Source organism: Eubalaena glacialis, chromosome 11 (genome assembly GCF_028564815.1).
Source record: "Eubalaena glacialis isolate mEubGla1 chromosome 11, mEubGla1.1.hap2.+ XY, whole genome shotgun sequence".
Taxonomy (NCBI): domain Eukaryota; kingdom Metazoa; phylum Chordata; class Mammalia; order Artiodactyla; family Balaenidae; genus Eubalaena; species Eubalaena glacialis.
This window is the reverse complement of record NC_083726.1, coordinates 11285044-11310031: the sequence shown is the minus strand read 5'-3', so window position 1 is coordinate 11310031 and position 24988 is coordinate 11285044. Positions and strand designations below refer to the sequence as shown.

General features: G+C 54.0%; 1 protein-coding gene across 6 annotated transcripts; it reads left to right on the top strand.

The window, feature by feature from the left end:
• Positions 1-13289: 13289 nt before the first annotated feature.
• Positions 13290-24105, top strand: KCTD17 (potassium channel tetramerization domain containing 17). Of its 6 annotated transcripts, none has more exons than XM_061205476.1 (7): positions 13290-13497; positions 14686-14794; positions 17102-17193; positions 18155-18250; positions 20017-20142; positions 21506-21593; positions 23233-24105. In XM_061205476.1, exons 1-7 carry the CDS (start codon positions 13303-13305, stop codon positions 23607-23609), a joined length of 1083 nt encoding a protein of 360 aa, XP_061061459.1. In that variant the 5' UTR covers positions 13290-13302; the 3' UTR covers positions 23610-24105. The 6 variants fall into 6 exon arrangements, with proteins under 6 accessions (XP_061061459.1, XP_061061461.1, XP_061061462.1 ...); XM_061205478.1 differs by lacking the exon at positions 23233-24105 and adding an exon at positions 21783-22237; XM_061205479.1 differs by lacking the exon at positions 21506-21593 and having other exon boundaries at positions 23233-23346.
• The last annotated feature ends 883 nt before the right edge of the window (positions 24106-24988 follow it).

Sequence of the window (24988 nt, the reverse complement as noted above, 5' to 3'; positions counted from 1 at the left end):
CAGACCCTTCCTCAGTCATCGCATCTGGAAAACGGGAGCAAACTGCCCTGTCACATACAGGGTGGGTGTGATGTCAGATAAGGGAAAGCTCTAAGGCGTTTTCTATTGTAGGTCATTCCTACTGGAAATAACCCCAACTAGTCATTATATAAGCAGCATGGAGCTTTATATTATCCTTAACACATGGAGAATGAGTCATTCGGGAGAAGATGAAATTTTCAGGTTAACTGAAGCTTTATAATTTTAAGCACCCCCAAATTTAACAGAGGGTGGGGCACAGTGTACTGAGGGTACCCGAACTCTCTGTAGCTCTGTTTCATCACTTTATTGTGGCGGCAGTTTGCCCCTAAGCTAAATGGCCCCCATTGCTGTGACTTTCCAGTCCTCGAATCCTTGCAACTCCAAATCATCCTTGCCAACTGTCCTTCCCAGTTACTATCTGTGTTCTGCAGAGTCTCCACCTGCTTCTAGGTGGGCCCATTCTCTCTGGATAATGCCCCCCATTCTAGGCCTTAAACCACTGTGTTGAACCAGGGCTTCCAGCAGCCCGCTGGGCTCAGATCCCGGTGTCCGCTGCCTGCTGGGCCCCTCACCCTGGTCCTCTGTCCACGTCCCCTGTCTCAGTGTGCATGGCCACCACACAGGGGTCACCTGTGCCCAGACCCGGCAGCCAGTTCTCCAGATTTGGCCTCCCTTCCCCACAGCCAGTCAACACCCAGGCCCGTGATTTTTGCCTCTATTCCCACTGCTTTGGTCCGAGTCACCGCCACCCCGTCCCCTGGCCCTGTGCCCAAGACACATAGATGCAACCTGTCCAGTTGTTAATTCCAGCACACACCCTCAGGGACAGGCCTTGTACCATGATCTGGGGCATGGAGGATAAGGACAGACTCTGAGAGGGGGAATTGTCCTAGTGGAGAGGGGCGGACAGACAGACAGACCATGGCAGGTGTGGCGAGGGGTATCAGAGATGAAACGGAACAGGAGAGGGTGGAGTCGGTGGTTCTGGGTCTGAGAAGCAGCTCTGCACAGGCCAGTAGCCCCTTTCTGAATCCCCTGGACCGTTCCCCCTCGCTCCATGTAGAGAAGCTGCAGGGAATAGGGTTTAAAGCCCAGCCTCTGGAGGCATCTGGACCTCCAGGTCCCTGGCTGTGAGTGTGCTTTGATTTCCTCATCTGTAATGGAATAATCCAGTACCCACCTTACAGGATCAGATTCATACAAGCACTGAGAACAGAGCCTGCACAGTAAGCCCTACATACATGCATTATTCATTACTAAGATTCTGTCCTACTCAGGTCGCTCCTGCCTCCCTGTGCTGGCCTGGACGCCCTTGAGAGTAACATATTTTATTCATGGTTCTCTTCCTGGCCCAGCACATTGACGGGTCAGGGCTTCACAGATGTTTGACGTATATATATTCATTTATTTATTTTTTGGCCGCGCCGCATGGCATGTGCGATCTTAGTTCCCTGTGCCCCCTGCAGTGGAAGCGCAGAGTCTTAACCACTGGACCTCCAGGGAAGTCCCTGTTTGACATATACATAAATATCCCAGCCAGGCTAAGAAAGACCCTAATAATCCCTCTTTACCTAGCACTTTCCATGTCCAGGGAGGATGCTAAGTGTTTTGTACCCACTTAATCCAACAACCCTGAGAAATGGGTGTTATTATATCCCCTGTTTTACAGGTAAGGAAGATGGTGGCTTAGAGAGGTCAGGTGACTCGCCTGAGGTCCCAGGAAGGGTAGGGCTGGGATTGGAATTCTAGATGGCATGATTTCAACATTGTGAGACAGAACTGGGGAGGGGGTCATAGATGCGGGAGTGGGGGTTCTGTCGGGGGGGGGTTTCAGAAGCCCCGTACAAGCGCACTCACACATGCACACATGCTCACACCTCTGCTCACAGGTGAGGAACAATGGAACCAGAGCCTAACTGGCTTGCCAGGCTACATGTGCACTCTGATACGTTTCTCCAGGACTCTATAAAAGATGTACTTCCCTGGCGGTCCAGTGGTTAAGACTCCACGCTCCCAATGCAGGGGGACCAGGTTTGATCCCTGGTCAGGGAACTAGATCCTGCATGCCACAACTAAGAGCCCTCATGCCGCAACTAAAGATCCCACAGACCACAATGAAGATCTCGCGTGTTGTAACTAAGACCCGGCGCAGCCAAATAAATAAATAATTTTTTTAAAAAAGATGTACTTCCTCTCTTTAAAGAACATAGTAGCAGTTGGCAGAGAAGAATGCAAGGAAGGAGGCAATCACTGAGTGCTAAAAACCATGCACAATAATTAGGTGCAAGCATGTGATAAACTGCAGAATTTTGTGGCCCAGAATGAGGTGGGAGGGGCTTCCAGAAGTTCCTAGGTGAGCTGGGTACCAGGGAGGCTTCTGGGAGCCAGTGCAATGGTGCAGCCCCTAGGGAGGCTGGTTCCTGTCCACTCTTTCTTCTCCCCTTCTTCCCCTGTCAGCCTCCGCTCCCTCTCACTCCTCCCTCTTGCGGCTTTTCCCCACTTCTGAACCATGAAAGGCTTGAAAAATCACATAGATACTAAATGAAACTGTATATGCCTTTACCTTGTGAACCAGCCATCCCACTTCCAGGAATTTTCCCTGAAGATACACCTCCAACAATAGGAAAACACATGTATAATTGGGTTACTTGTTACAGCAGTACAGTATTTGTCATTGTAAAATATTGGAAACAACCTAAATATACGTGTATAGGAGAATGGTTGAATAAACTCTGGTACATCCATACAATGGAGAGCTGTACAGATGTGAGAAGAGTGAGGAAGATCTCAACAAAATGATGTGGCCTGATTTCTAGGCTGTATTGTTAAGTGCAAAAAAGCAGTGGAAAAGATGCTACTTTTTGTGTAAGAAAGAAGGGGCAATAAGAAAATATGCATGTATCTGTAATTCCTGCAAAAAGAATACAGGAAGAATAAACCAGAAACTTTATTTAATGAGACTGACTACCTATGGGGATGGGTGGGAACAGTGTGGCACAGATGGGGGGGACACTTTCTACTTTTCTGTATATGATTTTTTTTTTTTAATTAATTAATTAATTTTTTTGGCTGTGTTGGGTCTTCGTTTCTGTGCGAGGGCTTTCTCTAGTTGTGGCAAGCAGGGGCCACTCTTCATCGCGGTGCACGGGCCTCTCGCTATCGCAGCCTCTCTTGTTGCGGCCCCTGTATATGATTTCTTGCATTGTTTTGACCTTAAGAACTATGTTATGTTTTGCACACTCAAAAATTAATTTGGGGGCCTCCCTGGTGGCGCAGTGGTTGAGAATCTGCCTGCCAATGCAGGGGACACAGGTTCGAGCCCTGGTCTGGGAAGATCCCACATGCCGCGGAGCAACTAGGCCCGTGAGCCACAATTACTGAGCCTCCGCGTCTGGAGCCTGTGCTCCGCAACAGGAGAGGCCGCGATGGTGAGAGGCCCGCGCACCGCGATGAAGAGTGGCCCCCACTTGCCACAACTAGAGAAAGCCCTCGCACAGAAACGAAGACCCAACACAGCCATAAATAAATAAATAAATAAACCCAAAGTTAAAAAAAAAGGTGTCAACTCAATCCACTAGGTAAAAAAATAGACCTTTAAATAATTAGTACTGGGACACTGGATAGTGATTTGGAAAAATAATGAAATTGAATATATAAAAAAAAAATTAATTTGATTAACAAGTATGGGTGGAATAAAATGTTAATACCAATAGAACAAGTAAACCTACCTCTACTTCAAATGGATAATATAACCACACTGAATAGGGGAAGAGAACTAACCCAGTAACTCCCCCCACCCTCCAAGTAACTCTTGAACATGGCTTTTTTTTTTTTGGCCGTGCCACGCGGCTTGTGGGACCTTAGTTCCCCGACCAGGGATTGAACATGAGCCACTGCAGTGAAAGCACCGAAACCTAACCACTGGACCGTCAGGGAATTCCCTGAATGTGGTATTTTGGCTATTTCGACTATATATATCCTCTCAGTCAAAAGACAGAAGAAAAAAAAAAACCTGAAAATAAATATTGAACTCTCGTTAGTAAGTTTGTTTTTCACAACGTTATGGGTTACCAGTTATGAAACTATTACAACTGAGCAAATAAGTAAATATATTGCAGATACGGGAAACTGACATTTTCCCTATTGGAGAGAGGAAAACAAACATGGAAAGTCTGAAGGCTAGAATGAAATCCGTGGTGCTGGATTGGAATTGGAGGTATCAGTGTGAACTCAGGGTTTCTGAGATAGAGATACAAATAGACATGTGTACACGCGTGCACGCATGCTCACATGTTTCCTAACTGGAACTATTCCATGAGACAGCCTGGAAGCAATGACACCCTAGTCCAAAGAGCCTAGCTAGTGCTTACCTTGGTTCTAAATACTGTTACCATCGAAAGGAACTGGAGGTGCTAGGGTGGGGAAAGTCCAATGTGAGCCTGGATCATTTTGCTGTGCCAGAAGCTAAGGAAGTTCCGGCACAGCAAAAGTGAAGCGCAGGTGTCAAAAGGATACAGAAAAGGGGGGGGGGGCGATGTTATTGTTTAATGCAGGGGTCGCCAACCCCTGGGCCGCAGTTAGGACCTGGGCGGCACAGCAGGAGGTGAGCGGTGGACGAGCCAGTGAAGCTTCATCTGCCTCTTCCCATCGCTCCCCATCACTCGCATTACCGCCTGAACCATCTCACCAACCCCACCCCACCCCGTCAGTGGAAAAACTGTCTTCCAGGAAACCAGTCCCTGGTGCCAAAAAGGTTGGGAACCGCTAGTTTAATGGATACAGATTTAAGTTTTTCAAGATGAAAAAGGATGGTGGTGATGATATGGCTATAATGTGGATATACTTAATGCCACTGAACTATACACTTCAAAATGGTGAAGATGGTACCAAGGAAAAACTTGTCCTCTACCCTCTCAGGTTTGTGTTTTGGGGGCCAAGACAGATTAGCAAGAGAGAAGAGAAGAGAGTTTTGGGGGTTTTTTTTGTTTTTTTTTTTTTTTGCTTCGTGGCTTGCAGGATCTTAGTTCCCAGACCAGGGATTGAACCCAGGCCCTGGCAGTGATAGTGCCAAATCCTAACCTCTGGACCTCCAGGGAATTCCTGAAAGAAGACAGATTTTAATCAGAGACATACATATGGGAGTTCACAAAGAAGTATGACTCAAGGAGGGAATTTGGGCCTTAAATACTATTTTAGTAAGGGAAAGGGAAGGGAAAACAAATTACTTCTTTTTTTTTTTTTTAATAAAGACAGTGAAATAGAGAGAAAGTCTTATTTATTTATTTATTTATGGCTGTGTTGGGTCTCCGTTTCTGTGCGAGGGCTTTCTCTAGTTGCGGCAAGTGGGTGCCACTCTTCATCGCGGTGCGCAGGCCTCTCACCATCGCGGCCTCTCTTGTTGCGGAGCACAGGCTCCAGATGCGCAGGCTCAGTAATTGTGGCTCACGGGCCTAGTTGCTCCGTGGCATGTGGGCTCTTCCCAGACCAGGGCTCGAACCCGTGTCCCCTGCATTGGTAGGCAGACTCTCAATCACTGCGCCACCAGGGAAGCCCACAAATTACTTTTAGGAAAGATAAATGAGTCCTTAGTTTTGAGACAATGTCTGTTTAAGGGGTGGTTTGGACTTGCAGTCTCCAAGGATAAGAGTCAATTTTCCCTGGTTGCTCCTGGAGAGGGGATTTACGACATGTTCTTTTGAGATTTTGGGGAGTCTCTGCTTTTAGGCTGATAAAGTAGTTCAGGAAAAAAGCCTACTCTCAAATGCCTTCAGCTCAAAATAATTTTTCTCCCACAGTGGCATATTCTGGACCACGTCAATGGTCAGTTTTATGTTAAGTGTATTTTACCACAATTTTTTTAAAAGGTGAAGCATTTTATTTAAGAAAGTATTTTTTAAAAAAAGGATACAGGAGCCAGCTTAGAGGAGTTCCTATTGACCAACTCTTAGACTTTCAGCATCAAAATACAGAGTAATAGTAACAGTGCTAGGGCCCCCAAGGACCCGGGCAGACTGGTGCGCCCCCTGCCGGTGAAGCCGAATCGCCGGCCACAGTCCCGCAGGGTCGAGACCGGCCGGGAGCCCACTGAGCCCCCGTCCGCTGGTGGAAGAGAGCAGCGCGCAGGCTGAGGGCTTCCAGCCGGGCCCCAGGCTGGGAAAGCGGCACGTTCAAACCCAGCTGCACTTTTGTGCAAACTGGAGAAAGGCATACCTCCCTCCAGACCCTTGGCTGCCATTCCGCGATGCGAATGGCGCCCCCTGGAGTCTGCAGACATTACAGGCCCACAGTACGGGCTCTTCAAGGGGAGTAGGGTCCGCATCTCCATTTTGGAAACGCTGAAATCGAGCACTTGGGGCAGGCTCTGTGAATATTTGTTGACAAATTAGAGGAAGTTCCAGGTAAATGCATTGTGGCATACTTGTTATCTTATAGATATTCAAGTCTGTGGACCAGTTATCTCTGAGCCCCGTCTGTAAAATGGGTATAATAATACCCATCTGGGCTGGAATACTTCTAGCCCAGGTGTGGCACATAGTAGGTGCTCAGTCATAATAACTAACATTTACTGCATGTAATAACACTAAGAAGTATGAATAATATTATGATGTAAATATTGCAAATGGTGTAAAGTGAGAGTTGAAGAGGTTACATAACTAATTAGGGAGGTCTCACAGCCAGGGAACCATGGAGCAGAGATGCAAACTCTGGACCATGGGCCTCTGGAAGCGTGTTTGAATACTTCTGGCTGGTCAGGACACACTCTCTTTCACTGGATATGCTGTTCTTCTGCTCAGGTGACCTGAAAAGGTGCCGACTCAGAATCAACAACCTCCACTCCAAGATAAGAGGCAGAACTGTCAGCCAAGGCAGTAATAGGATTGGATTTGATGTAAAAGAAAAACCACCCACAAAAAAGGAAGAGTTGAGACTAATCAGAATGTTCTGACATTCTGAACGTGGGGAAGAGGAGTACCGAATCCAAAAAACCCAGCAGGGATGAATGACATCTTAGTCATGGAACTGACAGCAGATGTGAACAAAACCCTCAGGTGTGGGGGACACTGATTAGAAGATGAAAATGTTCAAAATAGGACACAGTGATGTGCTCAGGTGAGAACTTCAGGATGCATTTTCTGTTCCTTCAGCTCTATCTGGCAGTAGAGAGTCTCCCAGGTCCGTTTAGGTCTTGGGGGTTTAGCAGGAGGAAATGGCAACCGCTCTGCTCTGGAAGCTGGGTCATTTGGGGTGGCCTGTCTCTCTGCCTCTCCCTCCGACCTCAGCAGGGAAGTGTTTGTTGGGTTGGTTCATCCCTGGCCGATGGGAAATGGATCTTAAGGGGCAGCCTTTGGCTCAGTCTCTGATCTTTGGCCCAAACGACCATAGACAGAGTGGCGGGATTGGTTTCACGAAAGCCAGTATTTACTGAGGCTTTGCCTGGACAGTGTGCTGAGTGCTCTTCATGTGGCTTCACGTGTTAGCTTATTGAATCCTCACAACAACTGCATGAGCTAGGTACTATTATTCCCAATTGAGATATGGGAAACTGAGGTTCAGAGAGGTTAAGTAATTTTCCCAAGGTCACCCAGCTAGCAAGCCACAAAGCCTGGGCTGGCATCCTTATCTGGGAGCTTTGTGCCCCTTAATCACCTCTCTGTCCGGTCTCACTTTCAAGCCCTCTTCAGAGCCATGTTAAAAAACTACCACTGGCATTTTGCACAGAACTAGAACAAAAAATTTCACAATTTGTATGGAAACACAAAAGACCCCGAAGAGCCAAAGCAATCTTGAGAACGAAAAATGGAGCTGGAGGAATCAGGTTCCCTGACTTCAGACTATACTACAAAGCTACAGTAATCAAGACAGTATGGTACTGGCACAAAAACAGAAATATAGATCAATGGAACAGGATAGAAAGCCCAGAGATAAACCCACGCACATATGGACACCTTACCTTTGATAAAGGAGGCAAGAATGTACAGTGGAGAAAAGACAGCCTCTTCAATAAGTGGTGCTGGGAAAACTGGACAGGTACATGTAGAAGTATGAAATTAGAACACTCCCTAACACCACACACAAAAATAAACTCAAAATGGATTAAAGACCTAGATGTAAGGCCAGACACTGTCAAACTCTTAGAGGAAAACATAGGCAGAACACTCTATGACATAAATCACAGCAAGATCCTTGTTGACCCACCTCCTAGAGAAATGGAAATAAAAACAAAAATAAACAAATGGGACCTAATGAAACTTAAAAGCTTTTGCACAGCAAAGGAAACCATAAACAAGACCAAAAGACAACCCTCAGAATGGGAGAAAATATTTGCAAATGAAGCAACTGACAAAGGATTAATCTCCAAAATTTATAAGCAGCTCATGCAGCTCAATAACAAAAGAACAAACAACCCAATCCAAAAATGGGCAGAAGACCTAAATAGACATTTCTCCAAAGAAGATATACAGATTGCCAACAAACACATGAAAGAATGCTCAACATCATTGATCATTAGAGAAATGCAAATCAAAACTACAATGAAATATCATCTCACACCGGTCAGAATGGCCATCATCAAAAAATCTAGAAACAATAAATGCTGGAGAGGGTGTGGAGAAAAGGGAACACTCTTGCACTGTTGGTGGGAATGCAAATTGATACAGCCACTATGGAGAACAGTATGGAGGTTCCTTCAAAAACTAAAAATAGAACTACCATACGACCCAGCAATCCCACTACTGGGCATATACCCTGAGAAAACCATAATTCAAAAAGAGTCATGTACCAAAATGTTCATTGCATCTCTATTTACAATAGCCAGGACATGGAAGCAACCTAAGTGTCCATCAACAGATGAATGGATAAAGAAGATGTGGCACATATACACAATGGAATATTACTCAGCCATAAAAAGAAACGAAATTGAGTTATTTGTAGTGAGGTGGATGGACCTAGAGTCTGTCATACAGAGTGAAGTAAGTCAGAAAGAGAAAAACAAATACCGTATGCTAACACATATATATGGAATCTAAGAAAAAAGAAAAAAAAAGGTCATGAAGAACCTAGGGGCAAGACGGGAATAAAGACACAGACCTACTTACTAGAGAATGCACTTGAGGATATGGGGGGGGGAAGGGTAAGCTGTGACAAAGTGAGAGTGTGGCATGGACATATATACACTACCAAACGTAAAATAGATAGCTAGTGGGAAGCAGCCGCAGAGCACAGGGAGATCAGCTCGGTGCTTTGTGACCACCTAGAGGGGTGGGGTAGGGAGGGTGGGAGGGAGGGAGACGCAAGAGGGAAGAGATATGGGAACATATGTGTATGTACTGATTCACTTTGTTATAAAGCAGAAACTAACACACCATTGTAAAGCAATTATACTCCAATAAAGATGTTAAAAAAAATAAATTAATTTAAAAAAAAACAAAAACAAAAAACCATCCGAGAGAGCTGCTCTTCCCAGAAGGGGACAGCAGCGGGAAGTGCAACCAGCCGGCATTTGAAGTTCGGCTGTCCTCCAGGGTAACCAATCTCCAGAGAAAGTGTCTAAGGGATGTTTGGTTTTATCCTCTAAATGGAGAATACATGCATAAAACTATGAAGAGTACCAGTCTGTGATTACAAGCAGAACAGTCTGGGATTCCATGTTTTGTCAAAACCTCTCAGACTCACCTCCCCCAACCCGAAGCCCCGTCTAGGGCAGGGACCGCCTCTGGCGCCTTCATCTCTGTGTTTCGATGTCTGTCACCTAGTTGGTGCTCAACAGACAGTCATGGCACTGAAAGATGGTTGGTGGGAGGGAGGGTGTTGCTTCAGGTGGGAACATTTTAGATGCTTACTGAGGGGATGCTGGTGTCTAGGGATAGCTGGGGGTTTCTGAGGAAGGAGGTGGGTAAGACTGGCTCATCCAAAGCCTTCCCCTCCACTCTGGGACCAAAAAGTGCTGGCCTAGCCTCCCCGACACTTTCAGGACCCCAGCCCACGATGGTGATGAGCCCTGGCACTGGGCTAAGCGGGTCTGCCCTGGACCACCCACGTGAGTGCGGTTTCCTCATCTGTACCTGGCGAGGTTAAGAACGCCTGTGCAAGGGTGCATCGGGACCCCATGTTGGCTTGGACTTCAGAGTCAATGAGACAGGCTCGGAGGCCGGCTCTGCCCTTGGTAGCCATTCCCAGCATCACTTAGGGAGGCCCATGGTCTTGGAGCCTCAGTCTCATCTTCCATAAGATGGAGGTGGGAACAGGATCAATTGCACGGGGCTGTTGTGAGAATTATGCACGGGCTTGGCCTGGTCCAGAGTAAACCCTCCATCGGTGACAGCTGCTGCTGCTGTTACAGAATGCCTGGGACACGGTCTCTGGCATGTTAGATGAGTAAAGGGTAGCTCCTGCTATCACCTGTCTCCCTGAGCACACCTGTTACATGGGGTGATGCGCTTAGAATAGCATCTGGCACATAGGAAGCACTGAAGCAGTGAACTAAAATACAACGGAAGCCAGTGTGAAGGAAGAAGACCAATCCCTGTCCTAAAAACACTCCCAGCATTGGGGGGTTTTTGTTCCATTCGCCCCTCCTGAGCCAGGACCAGTGACACCTGTGATACAGCAGCCCAGGGATGGTGTCTGTCCTCAGAATGATCACTGAGCAGTGGGGGAAACACAAGAAAACAGGGTATGAGCAGGGAGGAGGAGGGGCCTCTGGGCAGGTCACCCCCATTTCTCCCTCCCGGCCCCGGGCTCTCGCCCCAACCCGACTGTGCACCAACGCCAGATTAAACTTCCCCACGTGCCACATGGATGACATGCCTCCTTAGCTTAAAAGCTCCATGCTGTCCAAGTGTGCTGCGTGGTCCACACTCCTCACCAGGAGAGGCAGCCCCAGGTGGGCGAGGGCTGGCCCAAGAAACCTGGGGCTGCTCCACATCCGCTGAGTAACGCCGTGCAAGTTTTCTATGCCTCCGGCCCCGGCTTTGTCACATCTGCAGCAACACGTTGGGTCAGGCAAGCCCTGGGTTCCCACGGCTCCATGATGCTACACGTCTGCCTTCTCAGCTTTCACTCCTCATAGGAACTTGTTCATTCAAACTGGCCCCCTCTTGGTCTCTGGAGTATGGTTCTTGTTCCTTGCTCTCCAGACTTTGCCCCGTCCTCTTCATCCACTGGAGCCACCCCCGGAGAGGGCCTTCCTAGGTTCCTCCCCACCCTAGGCTCGGGACAGCCCCACCTCTCCTCTCCAGTCCATGCTGCTTTCCTGAGTATCACACCTGCCAGGACAATTTGTGCTTGGTCCACAGGCACTGCAAATGCAGGCTCCAAACCGATCTCCTCAACGCTGGTCACTCCCCATATCTGCCTCTCCTGCTTCAGGGAAACACTGTTGGTTCAAGCCGGAAGCCAGGGCTGTCAGTGTGGCCCCTCCTCCTTCCTCCTCCTCCCTCCTTCCCAGTCCCTTCAATCTTCATTACCGCCTCCCAAGTATCCACTGAAGGCACCCACTCCTGTCTGGCCCAGTTGACAGCGCCTTGGTGGGGGCTTCCCCACTTCTCACCCAGGTGGCCTCCTGGCTGGTCTGAACCATCCCCTCTGCAGCCCCCAGAGTGATCCAAGTTACATGTCTGACCACATCACTCCCTGCCTACCCCCCTTAAGTGGAAAAGAAATATTCCCTGCTCTGGTTTTGTTTTAGCTGACAATGCTTGAGGACTCACCAAGTGCCAGGAGTGCCGCTGATCTTCCAAGGCCAGTTCATATCCTATAACCCATTTCATTCATTCACTCATTCATTTATTCAGTATACTAAAAGCCATGGACTATGCCAGGTGTTTTACCGACATAATTTAATCTTAACAACAATGTTCTCCAGTAGCAACTATTCTAATTCCCACTTTGCAAAAGAGAAAACCGAGGTCCAGGGAGGAAGTTGCTCAAGATCATACTTGAATTTGTGTTTAAGAGAACACAAGTTCCCAGCAGCAGGAGTCTAGCAGCTGTGAGCCATTCCCTGCCAAGGGGAAAGATTTATGGAGAAAGCAGAGCCCGAGGGGTAACAGAACCCGCCCCCCCGCCACTGCCATGCAGGGCCAGGCTGCCCAGTGTGTGGGGCCTGTGTGTGTGATCACTGAGGGGAGCCTCAGACCCTCCCCCCTTAATCCAGGACCAGGATCGAAACAGTGAGAAGGAAAGGAAGTTAAGGAGGACAGCTTCCCTTCAGCCCTTGTCCCTCCCTGGTCCCAAACCACATGAGGAGCCGCTCCCTTCCCACATCCTGCAGGGCCCACGATAGCAGTCCCACCTCTGAGTTATCTGGCTCAGAAGGGCACCCACAGAACCAATCCCTCTTCCCCCTCCTGAATTACAGATGGGTAAACTGAGACCTCTCCCAGCACTTCACCCTACAAAAGCCAGGATGAAACCCCAGTTCTCCAAACATTCATCCAGCACCCTCTTGACTCTTCCTCCCTAGAACTCTTTCCCAAGGAGCAGGAAAGGGGCCTTGGTGGTGGAAATGCACTTGGAACCCACCTGGGCTCATGCCAGCCTGCCACTCACCAGCTGTGTGAGCCCAGCAGGTCACTTCACTTCTGTGTCCTCATCTGTAAAATGGATACAGTAACAGCGACCTCACAGCGCTGCTAAGAGCACCAATGAATAATATTGGCTTGGCCAAACAGTTCGTTTGGGTTTTCCGTAAGATGTTATGGAAAAACCCTAACGAACTGTTTGGCCAACCCAATATAATAGATGCATAAAGCATCTGGAATATAGAAGGTGCTGAGCCAACTTTTAAGCCCGACTGTGTGGTCCTCAAAGAATTTATGTGGGGAAAGAACCCAGCTCTCTTCACCCCCCCACCCCCACCCCCAAAGGCAGAATGAAAGAATATTAGAAAACAGATACAGGTAAATGCTATAGGAGTTTGGGGAGGGAGAAGTTTCTTTTCCTGTCAGCTGTTTGATAACCCAAACTGGACAAAGGGAAAACAATGTGGAGACCAAATGGGAGGATCGCTGATTTGGGGTATCACTATTTTCCCAGTGACCTCGAACTGGACCTTCCCCAAACACAGAGTAACTTGGCCAAAGAGCTTCTTTAAGAAACTCCCGTTTGTAGGCCTCCCAGGAAGGGCAAAGTAGGGCGGGGCTGGAGAAGGCGGGATAGAGGGCGTCGGCTGACCCTCACCCCTGGCCGCACTCAGAGGCTGTAGGCGGGGCGGCGCGGACTACAACTCCCGGCATGCCCAGCGCGCGGTACATGCCCGCCTCCAGCCGCCTTGCCGGGAGGATGCAGACGCTGGGAAGAGCGATGAGGATGGAGGCCCGCGAGGCAGCGCCGCCGGCGGGGGCGGGCGGCTGGAGCAAGTGGGTGAGGCTCAACGTGGGGGGCACGGTGTTCCTGACCACCCGGCAAACGCTGTGCCGCGAGCAGAAGTCCTTCCTCAGCCGCCTGTGCCAGGGGGAAGAGCTGCAGTCTGACCGGGTGAGGCCCGCGGGGTGGGCGGCGGTCGGGGATCCTTAGCTCGCCGGAATCTGGTTGTCCAGCCTGGCCCCCCCGCGGGGCTGGAAACCCGGCTGGGTTTATTTCCGAAGAGCTGGAGGCGGGAAGAACTGGCCGGAGGAGGGGAGAAGGAAATGGATCGGAGAGTGAGGGATGTGCCCATTGCCGTGGCAACAGGACAACGCCGGGCTGCGGCCATTTGGAGTTTTTGAGCGCTGATCTGAGCGCCCAACCCAGGAGGCTGATGGATGGGGACTCTCCCCCTCCTTTGGGGCTGTGGGGAGAGACAGACACCTAGGGCATTCTCTCCTGCCCAAACTGGACTCCTGCACCACGGAAGGAGTTACTGAGTCTGCTTCTCCCCGCCTCCCCGCCCTTTGGGGTATGGGTAGCCTTGGGGTACAGGGAGCTGGGTGGAGAAATCCCGGGGTGCCTTCTCAGCTGGGCTTCATCAGGTAGGAGCGTTGGCCTGGGGCACCATTTCTGGGTTCCCATCTCGGCTCTGCTGCAAACCTCCTGCATGACCTTGGGTCAAACCCTTCCCTGCTCAGCCTCCTGTCTGTAACCCCAGCGGGCTGGCCTGGTGATGACCTCTAAGGTCCCCTGTCTCCTGTTTCCTGAACCTCTGATGCTGTGACCTTGGGCAAGTCCCCTCACCTGGTGATGTCTCCGTTTTCTCTCTGTAGAGTCGTATTGATGCCTGCTCTGCCTCCCTGCAGGCTGAGGGTATCCAATGAGATAGCGGCTCTTTCAGAAACTTGTAAACATCCCCAGAATGACAGGGGATCTGGTGGAGACAGTGTAGGGCTGGCTTCAGGGAATAACCTCTAAGAGGGACAATCCCTGAGCCCGACGCTGGGTCAGGTGCCACTCAGACCTCACTGGATGCTCACAATGCTCCCCAGTTATGGGAAAGAAGAGGGTGGCTCCGAGAGGCCAAATCACTGGCCCAAGGTCACACAGTCAGGAAAAGGCAGAGGCAGGATTTGAACCTAGGTGTATCTGACCCCAAAGTCTTTTTACTCCATCAGGACACTCTGTTCTGGGGAAGAGCAGACACTCCGCCCTCTCCCGCCCTCCCTCTGATCCTTTACTGGGACTGAAGTGAGAGGTCAGGCAGGGGAGCGGGGCTCACTCTTCTCTCACTGCCTGTGCCCCTCGCCTTTGTAGGATGAGACTGGGGCCTACCTCATCGACCGTGACCCCACCTACTTCGGGCCCATCCTCAACTTCCTCCGGCATGGCAAGCTGGTGCTGGACAAGGACATGGCTGAGGAGGGTGAGTTGGTCCAGGGGGCTGGCCGGGGCCCACATCCTAGCCCTGCCCTCTGCAGTCTGCCAGGGCCTCCTGTGGAGGTGCAAAGCCATTTCTGCCGTCCTTAGGGGACATCTGCTTTCTTCCATGTTTCCTGCTTCTTCTCATTCCTGACAGGACTGAATCCCAAAGCCTGTGCCCAGGCTGAGCCTAGGGACTGTGCCAAGGTGACTGGCCCTTGCTTCCACTGGGTGCTGCTGGGGAGGTGACAGAAACACCGAAGCAGAGGATAGAGGGAGCCAGTGAGGCTGGGCAGGGATGCCCTTTCCCCTGGCCTTCTGGGAAGCCAGTTGTGGGTGGAGATGGCCATGGGGAGAGGTGTGGCTCTCTTTCTCTGGTTGATGGGGTATCTCAGATGCCTGGTGAGGGCTCACGGTCAGCAGGTGGGTGGAGTGGGTGACTTCTCGCCCAGATTCGGCAGCCCCTGCAGCACAGTTGTGGGTGGAGGCAGGGGTGGGCGGAGTCTGCTCTCCAGCAGGGGTTTGGTCCCTCCCAGGCCTGGCTGGCTGAGGCCCTGTAGATCCCCACTTCCGGGCCCAGCAGACAGTGGGGAGCCATGCCTGGGAGAAAGGCTTGTTGGCAGAGCCCCTGCCAGGAGCAGGGGTGCCAAGTCCACTTTTCCTTAGGGCACAGGGTGTGGCTCTGGGTCACCTGACCCAGCCAGGCCAGCTTGGACATGTCACTTCTCCTTTCTAAGTCTCCACTTGTGTATATAAAGGAGGGGCGGTGATCTACATTAGGGACAAGTTCTGGGAAAACAGATGTCATGAGTCCCGGGGCTTGTACCCTGGAGGTGTCTAGCACAGCCCCTCCCTCCTCGCTCGGGCCCACGGTCTTCCCTCCTGACCCCTATGGGACACAGTGATCTAGAAGCCAGGTGGCTCCCCAGAAGGCCACAGCTTCAAAATCAGAGCCCACTGTAGGCGTCGTCTCTACGGAGCCCCACAGCTTTCCCGGCAGCCCCTGGGACAGCAGGTACCATGGGCATGGCCTGGGCCTAGGAGTAGGTCCCATGGGGAGGGGAGGTAAACACTACAGCGTCACGGCCAACACCTGTTTACAGGTTCTGGGTTTGTCAAACCCTGGCACTCCCAGCACCTTTAGACAGGGCTAGAGCCCTGATCCAAGGGGCCAGGGGATCCAGGAGGAAACTGACTAGTTGTGTGACACCTGGAAAGTCACTTATCCCTCTGTGCCTCCATGCCTGCATCTGTGGAACGGGGTGACAATAGCACCCACCTTGCTGAGCTGCTGTGAGGATAAAAGGAGCTAATGCAAGTGCGTCACTTAGCACGGTGCCTGGCACTGAGGACCTGTGATGCAGAGTTAGTTGTCTGTCATCTGCAGGGCTCCACGGGGGGCATCCTGGCAGTAGCACTCACTCACTGCCTCCTCTGTATTAGGTGGGTGTGGGCGCCGGGGACATCAGACATGGGCCCTGTCCCCGGGGAGCCCAGAGTCCAGTCATGGAAAGGACAGGAAGTGTCTCTGCCCCGCAGGAGCTTAGGGGAGTCCTAAGGCTGAGGGCTGTCCCCTTCACTGGAGAGGGCACTCGCTCAGTCTCTAAGACTCTCAGTCTCCTTAACTGTATGGGGACAATAACGCCTGCTTCCTCCATGACCCTGGGGCTTGTGGCGAGCACAGGAGGGGCTTTGCAAACTGTGAAGTGTAGTGATTGGAGAGATGCACATGCACAAAGATCATGCATTTAGAAGGCAGAGGAACTTGAGTGTGAATCCCAGCTCTGCCGAGTGCCAGGTGTGTGGCCTTGCACAGCTGCTGCTTTGCCCGGTCCTCGGTTTCCCTGTTTGTTCAGTGGGGGTGATGAAAGTACCTACTTCTTGTGCTGAGAATTACCTGCGGTAAAGAGTGTAACATACCTGGCACGGTGCCTGGCGCTTAGCGTGTGCTTCATAAGTGGGAACACGTAATCGGGGGCCAGCCAAGCCCCTTCTTACTGTGGCATAGGGTCCAGTCCCAGCGGGCCCACTGCCTCTGGCTAGCCCCAGACTAGAGGACTGGCAGCCATCCCTGGGTCACTGTGCTCAGCACAGCAGGGATATCGTGCCACTGAATGGCAGCCTCTCACCCCTACTACAGAGAGTGTGGGACCCAAGGAAGGAAGTGTTCCCTCTTGCCTGACCCCTGAACTCAGAGGCTCATCACCCTTGTGTGACTGGAGCAGGGGGTGGAGGTGGAGGGGACAAGGTGAGAACGGGGCACGGGGGCAGTGGGAGTGACGGGGGTGGGGTGCTGCTCTGTCTGTGCCAGGGGTCCTGGAGGAAGCGGAGTTCTACAACATCGGCCCGCTGATCCGCATCATCAAAGACCGGATGGAGGAGAAGGATTATACCGTCACACAGGTCGGGGGGCTGCAGGGCAGCGGGGCAGCATCCCTGGCCAGGGCAGGGGGTGGCGGGGATGGGGGAGGGGGGTCAGGAAGAAGGTTGGGAGAGGCAGAGCTAGTTTTCCTTGGGGAGGCCAAGCTCTCCTGTAAGGGGAGGAGTGGTTGTCCAGCTCCCAAACTGTTCAGCAAAGCCCCAGACTGGGAGACGGACTCTGGGTTCTTTCCCTGCCTCGGCTCTGTTTGCTGTGTGACCTTGGGCCAATCACACCCCTCTCTGGACCTTGATTTCCTCTTGTGGAATATAGAGGTGCTGAGAACTGCCCACCCTTCCCTTCCTCCCAGGCAAAATGGGGTCATTGTGGAGGTACAGGGGGCCCTGTGGGAGGCAATGTGGGATTATTACATCGTCCACTTCATGGGCTCAGGTGGTCCCCTGGAGGTCATGGTACAAGCTTCTGGAGCTGGTGTTTCTGAGCTTGGACCCTAGGCCTAAGTGGCCAGGCTGTAGGAGGAGCTGGAGAGATTCTCTGCCCACCCTGGGGGAGACATGGAGGGTGGGAAATGGGTAGTGAGGCACCGTCTCCCAGCCCCGGGAGATTGAAGAGAGGGTGCCCTGCATCCCCTGGAGGACCTGCCTCAATTAGTGCCCCAGGATGTCCCCTAAGCCCCTCCTCCTTTCCCACTTGTATCACCTGTGTTCCAATTCTGGCTCTGCTACTCTTTAGCTGGGTGACCTTGGGCAAGTAACTGACCCTCTCTGAACTTCCATGAACATCCCATAACTCCTAGGGTTTTTGGAGGGATTAAGTGAGAACATGCACGTTGAGTGCCTGGCACATAGTACATGGCTCCCATCTCTCCTCCCCCACTTCTGTCCTTCTTAGGGGTAGATGGTGGGGGGAGGACAGGTGCTCTTCCCACCCCTAGGGTGCCTGGCGCTCCCACAGGTGCCCTCCACGTCACCCCTCTGCCTGCAGGTCCCACCCAAGCATGTGTACCGCGTGCTGCAGTGCCAGGAGGAGGAGCTCACGCAGATGGTCTCCACCATGTCCGACGGCTGGCGCTTCGAGCAGGTGGGCTGGGCCACACCCCCAGGCAAAGCAGGCCCCTTCCTTCCCGCAGCCCCAGCCTTGGGGTGCCCACTGCAGCCCCCACCCGGGGTCTTAAGACAGACTAAACAAGATTAAGAAAGGCCTCACTTGGCAGCAGACAGACCAGGAAAGAGAGAGGAGGGAAGCCCCGCTGGCCGCAGGGCAGCTCCCGGGAATCATCTTTAATGGGAGTCCTCCCAGCAACCAGGTAGTGGTCTACACCGTAGTGTGTGAGTCTCTGGCCCCCAAGCGACAGCTCTGGTGCGAGGAGACAAGATCCACATAGGAGAGCGGAGGTCCCCTTGGGGCCACACCTCGTGTAACAATTCCATAGGCATAGATTCCAGGTCCCCGCAAGGGACATGCCCAGTTCCAAGCATTGCCACATTCAGGGGAGCCCAGAGCAGCGGCTTCCCATGAGGTATTTATGGTGACCTGTACTTCCTCCCAGTACCTATGCAGTTTACCACCAGGAGAGATTTTTATCATAAACGGCGTTGCCCTAGTAATGCAGCTGACGTCACACCTCTCTCAGGTTTCCAGAGGATCAGAGCCAACAAGTTAACCCAAGGTCAAATTTGCCCTTAGAGAAGGGGAAGGGTTGGGTTACCCTTTATCCATACAAGCTCCCTTGCACCTGGAGGCTGAAGAAGGCCAGGCTTCCCAGGATGGCCGGGCAGGATGGAGGAACAAGCCCAGTCCAGGAGCCGGAAGCCTGGATTCATATCTAGGCCTCACCACTGACATGCTGTGTGATCTTGAGCAAGTCGTATCTCTCTGGGCCTCAGTTTCCTAATCTGTGACGTGGACCAGTAGTGCTTCCTCTGCAGGAATGTTGTGTAGATTAGAAAGGCCATGGATAAAGTCCCTAGCCCAGGGTAGGCCTCTAAACATTGGAGCTAGCTAGCATCCTGTGAATTATTAGAAGCATTTAAGTCTATAGGACCCCTGAGAGGACTCGGGGTCCCAGATTCAAATCCTGAATTTGAATCTGCATTCAAATTCAGATTCTTCCTGGCTGTGGGGCTTCACCACCTCTCCAAACCTCATCTGCCGAAGGGGCTGATTTTTCCTCTCTGTCTGCAGGATGAGGGTTCCTGGGGGCCGAATGAGACCCATCACGTGCAGGGCCTTTATCAGCCAGAAGGGGCCCTGCAGGTGTGGGTTATTTTAGGGACCCCAGAACAAAGGTGGGGCCACTCTTGAAAGCCTAAGGGAGTCTTTGGCAATTGCATGGGCTCTCAAAGGCTAAGCAAGCATGTCAGGGACCGCTGGCGTAAGGAACGGGCGACCTGTTCTACCTCTGCTTCCAACAGTGAACAGAATATTCTACGGAGCTCCACCAGGTCATGCCAACCCCATCCTGCAACCTGGTTCTGGGGCTGCCTCAGCCACATCTGGGACAGAGGGAGACAGCCTGCTCATTACAGGCCTCTGCCTGCTTTTAGGACGTTGCCTGCTAGATATGGGAGAGGAACAGCAGTGATAACCCTCCTCCTCTAAGGATCAGGTCCAGCCAAGCCATGTGGGGAGGCTGGCCCTGGAAATAGACCAGAGGCATAGGTGGGGGGGGGGGGGGGTGGGCGGGGAGAGGACTCTGACTTTGCGCCAGAGGTGTCCTCTGGAAACCCAGGGATGGGCCTGAACGGAACAGCAAAATCAGGGCACAGTTGACAAGTGCCAGTGTCCGCCCACCCCGTCCCCTCAACCCCATCCTATCGTTTTCTCCCCATGCTCCGCCCCTCCAGCTGGTGAACATCGGCTCCTCCTACAACTACGGCAGCGAGGACCAGGCAGAGTTCCTGTGCGTGGTGTCCAAGGAGCTGTACAGCTCCCCGCACGGGCTGAGCTCTGAGTCCAGCCGCAAAACCAAGGTGAGCCCTCTGCCCCAGCCCCTTCCCTGCCCCAACCTCGGCCTCCCTGCCTTTCCTCCCTCCCCTCGCTGCCCTCCACCTAGCCATCCGTGCTTCTTTTTCCCTCCCGCTGCACACGCCTGACCCCCTGGTCACAGCCGATGCCATCCATCCCATGCCACCCACCGTCCTGCCTGCTCATGCCAGTTACCCAGGCCCACACTTGGGGGGCAATGAGATGAGATTATCCCCAGGGCGCGGCGAGAGTGGACTTAGATGCCACTTGGATGGTGGTCACACGGGGCAGCGTGGCACAAGGGGGAGTGCACTGGACTAGGCGTCTGGGCGTGGTGTGAGCGCTCTGTGTGACCTTGGACAAGTCCCGCCCCCTCTGGACACCTTGGTTGTGTTCTCAGAGAAGTGAGAGGGGTGGACCACCAGCTTGGAACTTCTGGGATCCAAAGGGCCAGTTTATTTCCCAGGGGCCTGGGCTGGGGCAGGGAAGCCGAATCCGTTAATCCTGCCCCTCCCGCAGGCTCCCTCCTAGGACTCAGCAGCAGGGGGGTCTGGAGCCCTTGGGGTCCGGCCCTGTGTTTCCACGCTGGCCTGTGAGGCAGCATCAGCTGGCTGGGGGGAGGGGGCTAATCGGAGGTCCTGCCAGCCTGGACCCAGAGCTGATCGGAAGCCTGAGGGGCCTTTGGTAGGACCAGTGGGGCAGGCAGCTAGGCAGGCTGGGAAGAAGGGAGACCGTTCCTTCTAGGAGCCTGTCCCTATGTGCTGGAGACTTAGGAACTCCGCTTCCCGTCTGGCTGGCTGCCTCCCTGGGCTGTGACTTCCCCTGCCCACCGCACCCGCATCGGGGCCAGTGGCCGGCACGGCCTTGCCAGGGTGCAAGGTGAGCTTGCTGCTTCTACCTCTCTGGGAGAGACCTCAGGACCTGGGATGCCAGAGCCTGGTGCTGACGTCTCAGATCTGGCTGGTGTCTGCCCTGGGCCTTCCCTGGCCTCATTTCGGCTCTGGGTCGGTCCTCCTGAAACGAGGCCTTCCCAGGCAGCCCTCAAGGCTACCCTAGCCACACACCCACCCCCTTCCTCTTACACCCCTCACCCAGCCTTGCTCCACGTCCCAGCAGCCAGGCCGATCCGGGAGCATCCTCAGCAGGACCCCACCCTCTGCTGGTTCCCCCAGACCCCTCCCAGGCTTCCCAGGGGATCCGACAAGATGCCCCAGCTTCTGTGGCTGTAGCGCTCGCCTCCCCGGGAGGTCCCCCTTGCCCGTCCCCTTCACGCTGAGATGGGGGCCTGCGGGGACAGCCACCAGCGGGCCCTGGCCCCCTCGTTAGCTCTGCGCTCTTTCTTCCCTGGGTCTGCCGGCTGGTTCACAGCGCGCGGAGGAGCAGCTGGAGGAGCGACAGCAGGAGGTGGAGGTGGAGGTGGCACAGGTGCAGGTGGAGGCAGATGCACAGGAGAAAGGTGCAGCCAACCCCCAAGGAGAACGATTGCTAATAAAAGCCGGTGCCTCCCGCCCGCTCCCGGCTGGAGCCCGCCGCAGAACCTGGGGTCCCGGGACGGCCGGGGGGGGCGGGCCCACCAGGGTTAGCTCAGCCGCGTGCCTGGCGCCTCACCTGCATAACCATCCCTTCTCTCACTTTCTCTTTGCAGCCCAGTCATCTCAGGATCCCGCTAACCTTTTCTCCCTCTCACCACCGCCTCCTCCTCCTCCTCCGCTTCCCGCCGGAGGTCCTGCCTCATCTTCATCCACCTCTTCTTCCTCCTGGATCTCATCTACACCCTGCCTCTTCCCTCTCTGCCCCTGTCCGGGTTTTCTCTCTGCCTGCTCACACCTCCATCCCGGGGCTGCTGTGGCCCCAGCCTCCTGTGCCCTCCACCCAGGTGCCCCGGCCCCGCATCCCAGAGCATCCTGCCTGCCGCCTCCTGCACCCCTTCTGGCACCTCCCGCCTCCGGGCCCGGGGAGGAGGGGCACAGCTGCACCTCCTTGGTGCCCGCCGACCCCGCCGGGCACATCTGAGGCTGGGCCGCCCTGCTGCAGCGCCTCACCTCCTCGCCTCCTCCTCACGTTTCCTCCTTGCAGGTTCCTGTCTGCACCCCCTCAGACCTGAGGCTGCGCTTGCAGTGAGGGCTTCTCCCGGGCCCCTCGCCCGCCCCCAGCGCTGCCATGCCTGGTTTGTAGCTTGGCAGAGCTGGAGGGAGGGGCGGAAGCCAAGAGGGTGCTCAGCTCTTGTTTTTTGGACTTGAGCCGGACTTCCGGCTGATTTTCTCCCCTCCCCCAAGTTTCTCAGCCTATCTTGGCCTTGGGGATGCGGCTCTGAGATGAGACAAAAGGGGGAGGAAATTCTTTCCCACCTGCCCATCAGCATCAGAGCCACGCTGGGAAGGAGGGAAGGGAAACGGAAGCCAGGGGCCCTGACCTCATCCCTGCACGCTCAGGAGCTTCATGTGTCACAGCCTCGAGGCACTGGGTTCCCTATTTCTGCGGGGGTGGGAAGGACAGGCCACACTTGGATTCCCTTGGCCTAGGAGGAGTCAGCCGGAGCTGGCTGAGGATTGGGCTGTGGCAGAAAAAGCCCTGGCCAGGTGCCCACAAGCCCCCACTCAGTCTTATCTGCCTGCCGTCGACCTTGGGCTATTCACTGTCCCTCTCTGGGCCACAGTTGCCTCTAAAATGGGGACGGACGGCTGCTCTCTGTGACCTTCTGCCTGAGACAGTGCTGACCAGCCTCTGGGCCTTGACCCCCTGGCCAGAGTCTTGGCAGAACGTGGCCTCCTAGGCAGCCAGCCCCCGGCCCAAGATGGGGCGTGGGGCTCCCGGATGGGCGAGCTGGGTCCTCTCCCTGCTCCCCCTCCTCCTCAGCTCTGAATCCACTTTTTCTGGGCCTCAGCCCCCCTCCTTCCTCCCAGAAAGGACCTCGTGACTCACCTGACTCTTTCTCTCTCCCTCTCTCCCCACCCCTCCCTCCCTCCATTCCAATCTCCTCTCTGCCCTTCTCCTGGCCCTGCACTACCCTCTCCTCACCGGCCTCACCCTCTCATCCTCCTCCCGGTGTTCTGACCACCCCCCACCCCGTCTCCCTGCCCCCTCTTATTTTCTAGCTGTTACAAGCCAGAGGCACCCGGATGTGAGGCCCCACATCGCCTCCAGGGACTTGGGGTTCCGTTCTGAAATCCTTTATTTTTGTACCACGGGGTGGGCCCCCAGCCCGAGGCGGAGGAAGAGCTCTCCCCGCTGTCACCTCTGTCTACACCTGCGGGGCTGTGATTTACCCCTGCCTCCGGGGGCCGGGTGGGGGCCCACTGGTACCTCGCAAGGCCTGATGTGGGCCCTGGGACCCCTGGGCAGAGCCGCCTGCCGGTGGCCAAAGTGTGGCGCTGTCCAGCTGTATCTCCCAGGCCCCTACGTCCCCTCCCCCAGGTCCCCCAGCTGCATGGCAGATACGCTCCCCCCCAGCCCAGTCACATCACCTCCTTGAGCCTTAGTCTCCCTGTCTGTCAAATGGGTTCACTTCCTGCCCTACCTACCTCAGGTTTGTTGTGAGGTTACCAAGAGGAGCAAAGGTCCGCGAAAGCCCTCAGGGAGGGCACAAAGCGCAGACTCGGACCTGCCTGGCCCAGGATGGAGATTGAGGGATTGGTGGGGGATGAAGGGTGTGGGGTTGGCCCTGCTGAAGGAAGGGATGGGTGACTCGGCCTTCACCTTGGCTGCTCCCCACCCCCTTGCTGTCTGTACTGCTGGGCGCACAGTGCCCTGGCCAGGAGGAAGGCAGGCATTGGTTCAGCAGGGGCAGCGGGGCCACTCAGGACTGGTCACAAGGGAAAGGGGGACACTCCTCCCTCTGCCCAAGGGAGAGTCTGGGGTGGCAGGGGCTGAGCAAGGGGCGCCTCCTGCGCTTATGGCCTCCCCAGCTGGATACTTGCTTCTCGGCGGTGTCCAACCCCACCGTGTAATAAAACCTGAAGAAACAGCCAGCCTGGCTGTCTCCCTCTCTTTCTCTGGGCCACGTTTGGGGACAGGGGCTAAACTTAAGGTGGTGCAGACAACCCAGAGGTAATGGGGCTTTTTCATAAAGCCCAGGGACCCTGCCCTGTTGTCACTCTCCCGGGTGTGTTGGGGGGAGGAGCATCCCGGTTGGATCCTGTGTCCCGGACACCGAGGGTACCAACTCTGCCTTGCTGGGTGAACTTTGGAAAGTACCTTCCCCTCTCTGGGCCTCAGTTTCCTCAACAGTAAAGTGAGGGGTTGGACCAGGTGACTTCTAAGGCCCCGCCCCCTGGAGTCACGCAGGTCTCTTCCGGCCTCCAGGCAGACCTAGATTAGCTGGGGTGCTGAGGGCTAGGGAATTGGGCCTCTGGGAATCAGAATACCAGGTCCTCCCAAGCCTGGCTCCCTGCGTCCCAGTTCCCAGTCTCACCTCACCATTCAGGTAAGGTGCTCTGCTTCCTGGCTTCACCCTGCCACCTCTGCTCCCTCCTAACCTAGCAGGACGTCCCCTCTGCTTCCTGCTGTGATACCTTCGGGTCACCTCCACCCTCTGCCCCAAGTCCTAGGAAGTACAACCCCCAGTCTCCCCTCCATCTTCTCTCAGCGTCTGACTGGACCCCCCCCCCACCTGGCCAGTTCCTTGACCTCCCGGGTCCTACTGAGTGTCTGCCTTGCTCCCCAGCCCCGCCCCCCCAGCAATTCAGCGCTGCCAGGGGACATCTCTGCAAAGCAGTGCTCCCCTTGACCGAGGCCCTCCCCAGCCCACTCAGCAGTCCGGGGGGACCTCACCACTCTCCCTGGGGCCACTCGGCTCTCTGAAGTTGACCTCGCTTTTTGTGTCCAGCTTTGTTTGCAAAAGAGTCACCAGGA

Bases quoted from the DNA above. Each gene is read 5' to 3' on its own strand.
- KCTD17 (XM_061205475.1), top strand. From the start codon at position 13,303: ATGCAGACGCTGGGAAGAGCGATGAGGATGGAGGCCCGCGAGGCAGCG. The intron at 13,384-14,685 runs GTGAGGCTCAAC...TCGCCTTTGTAG, and splicing joins CGGGCGGCTGGAGCAAGTGG to GATGAGACTGGGGCCTACCT. The intron at 20,143-21,505 runs GTGAGCCCTCTG...GCTGGTTCACAG, and splicing joins AGTCCAGCCGCAAAACCAAG to CGCGCGGAGGAGCAGCTGGA.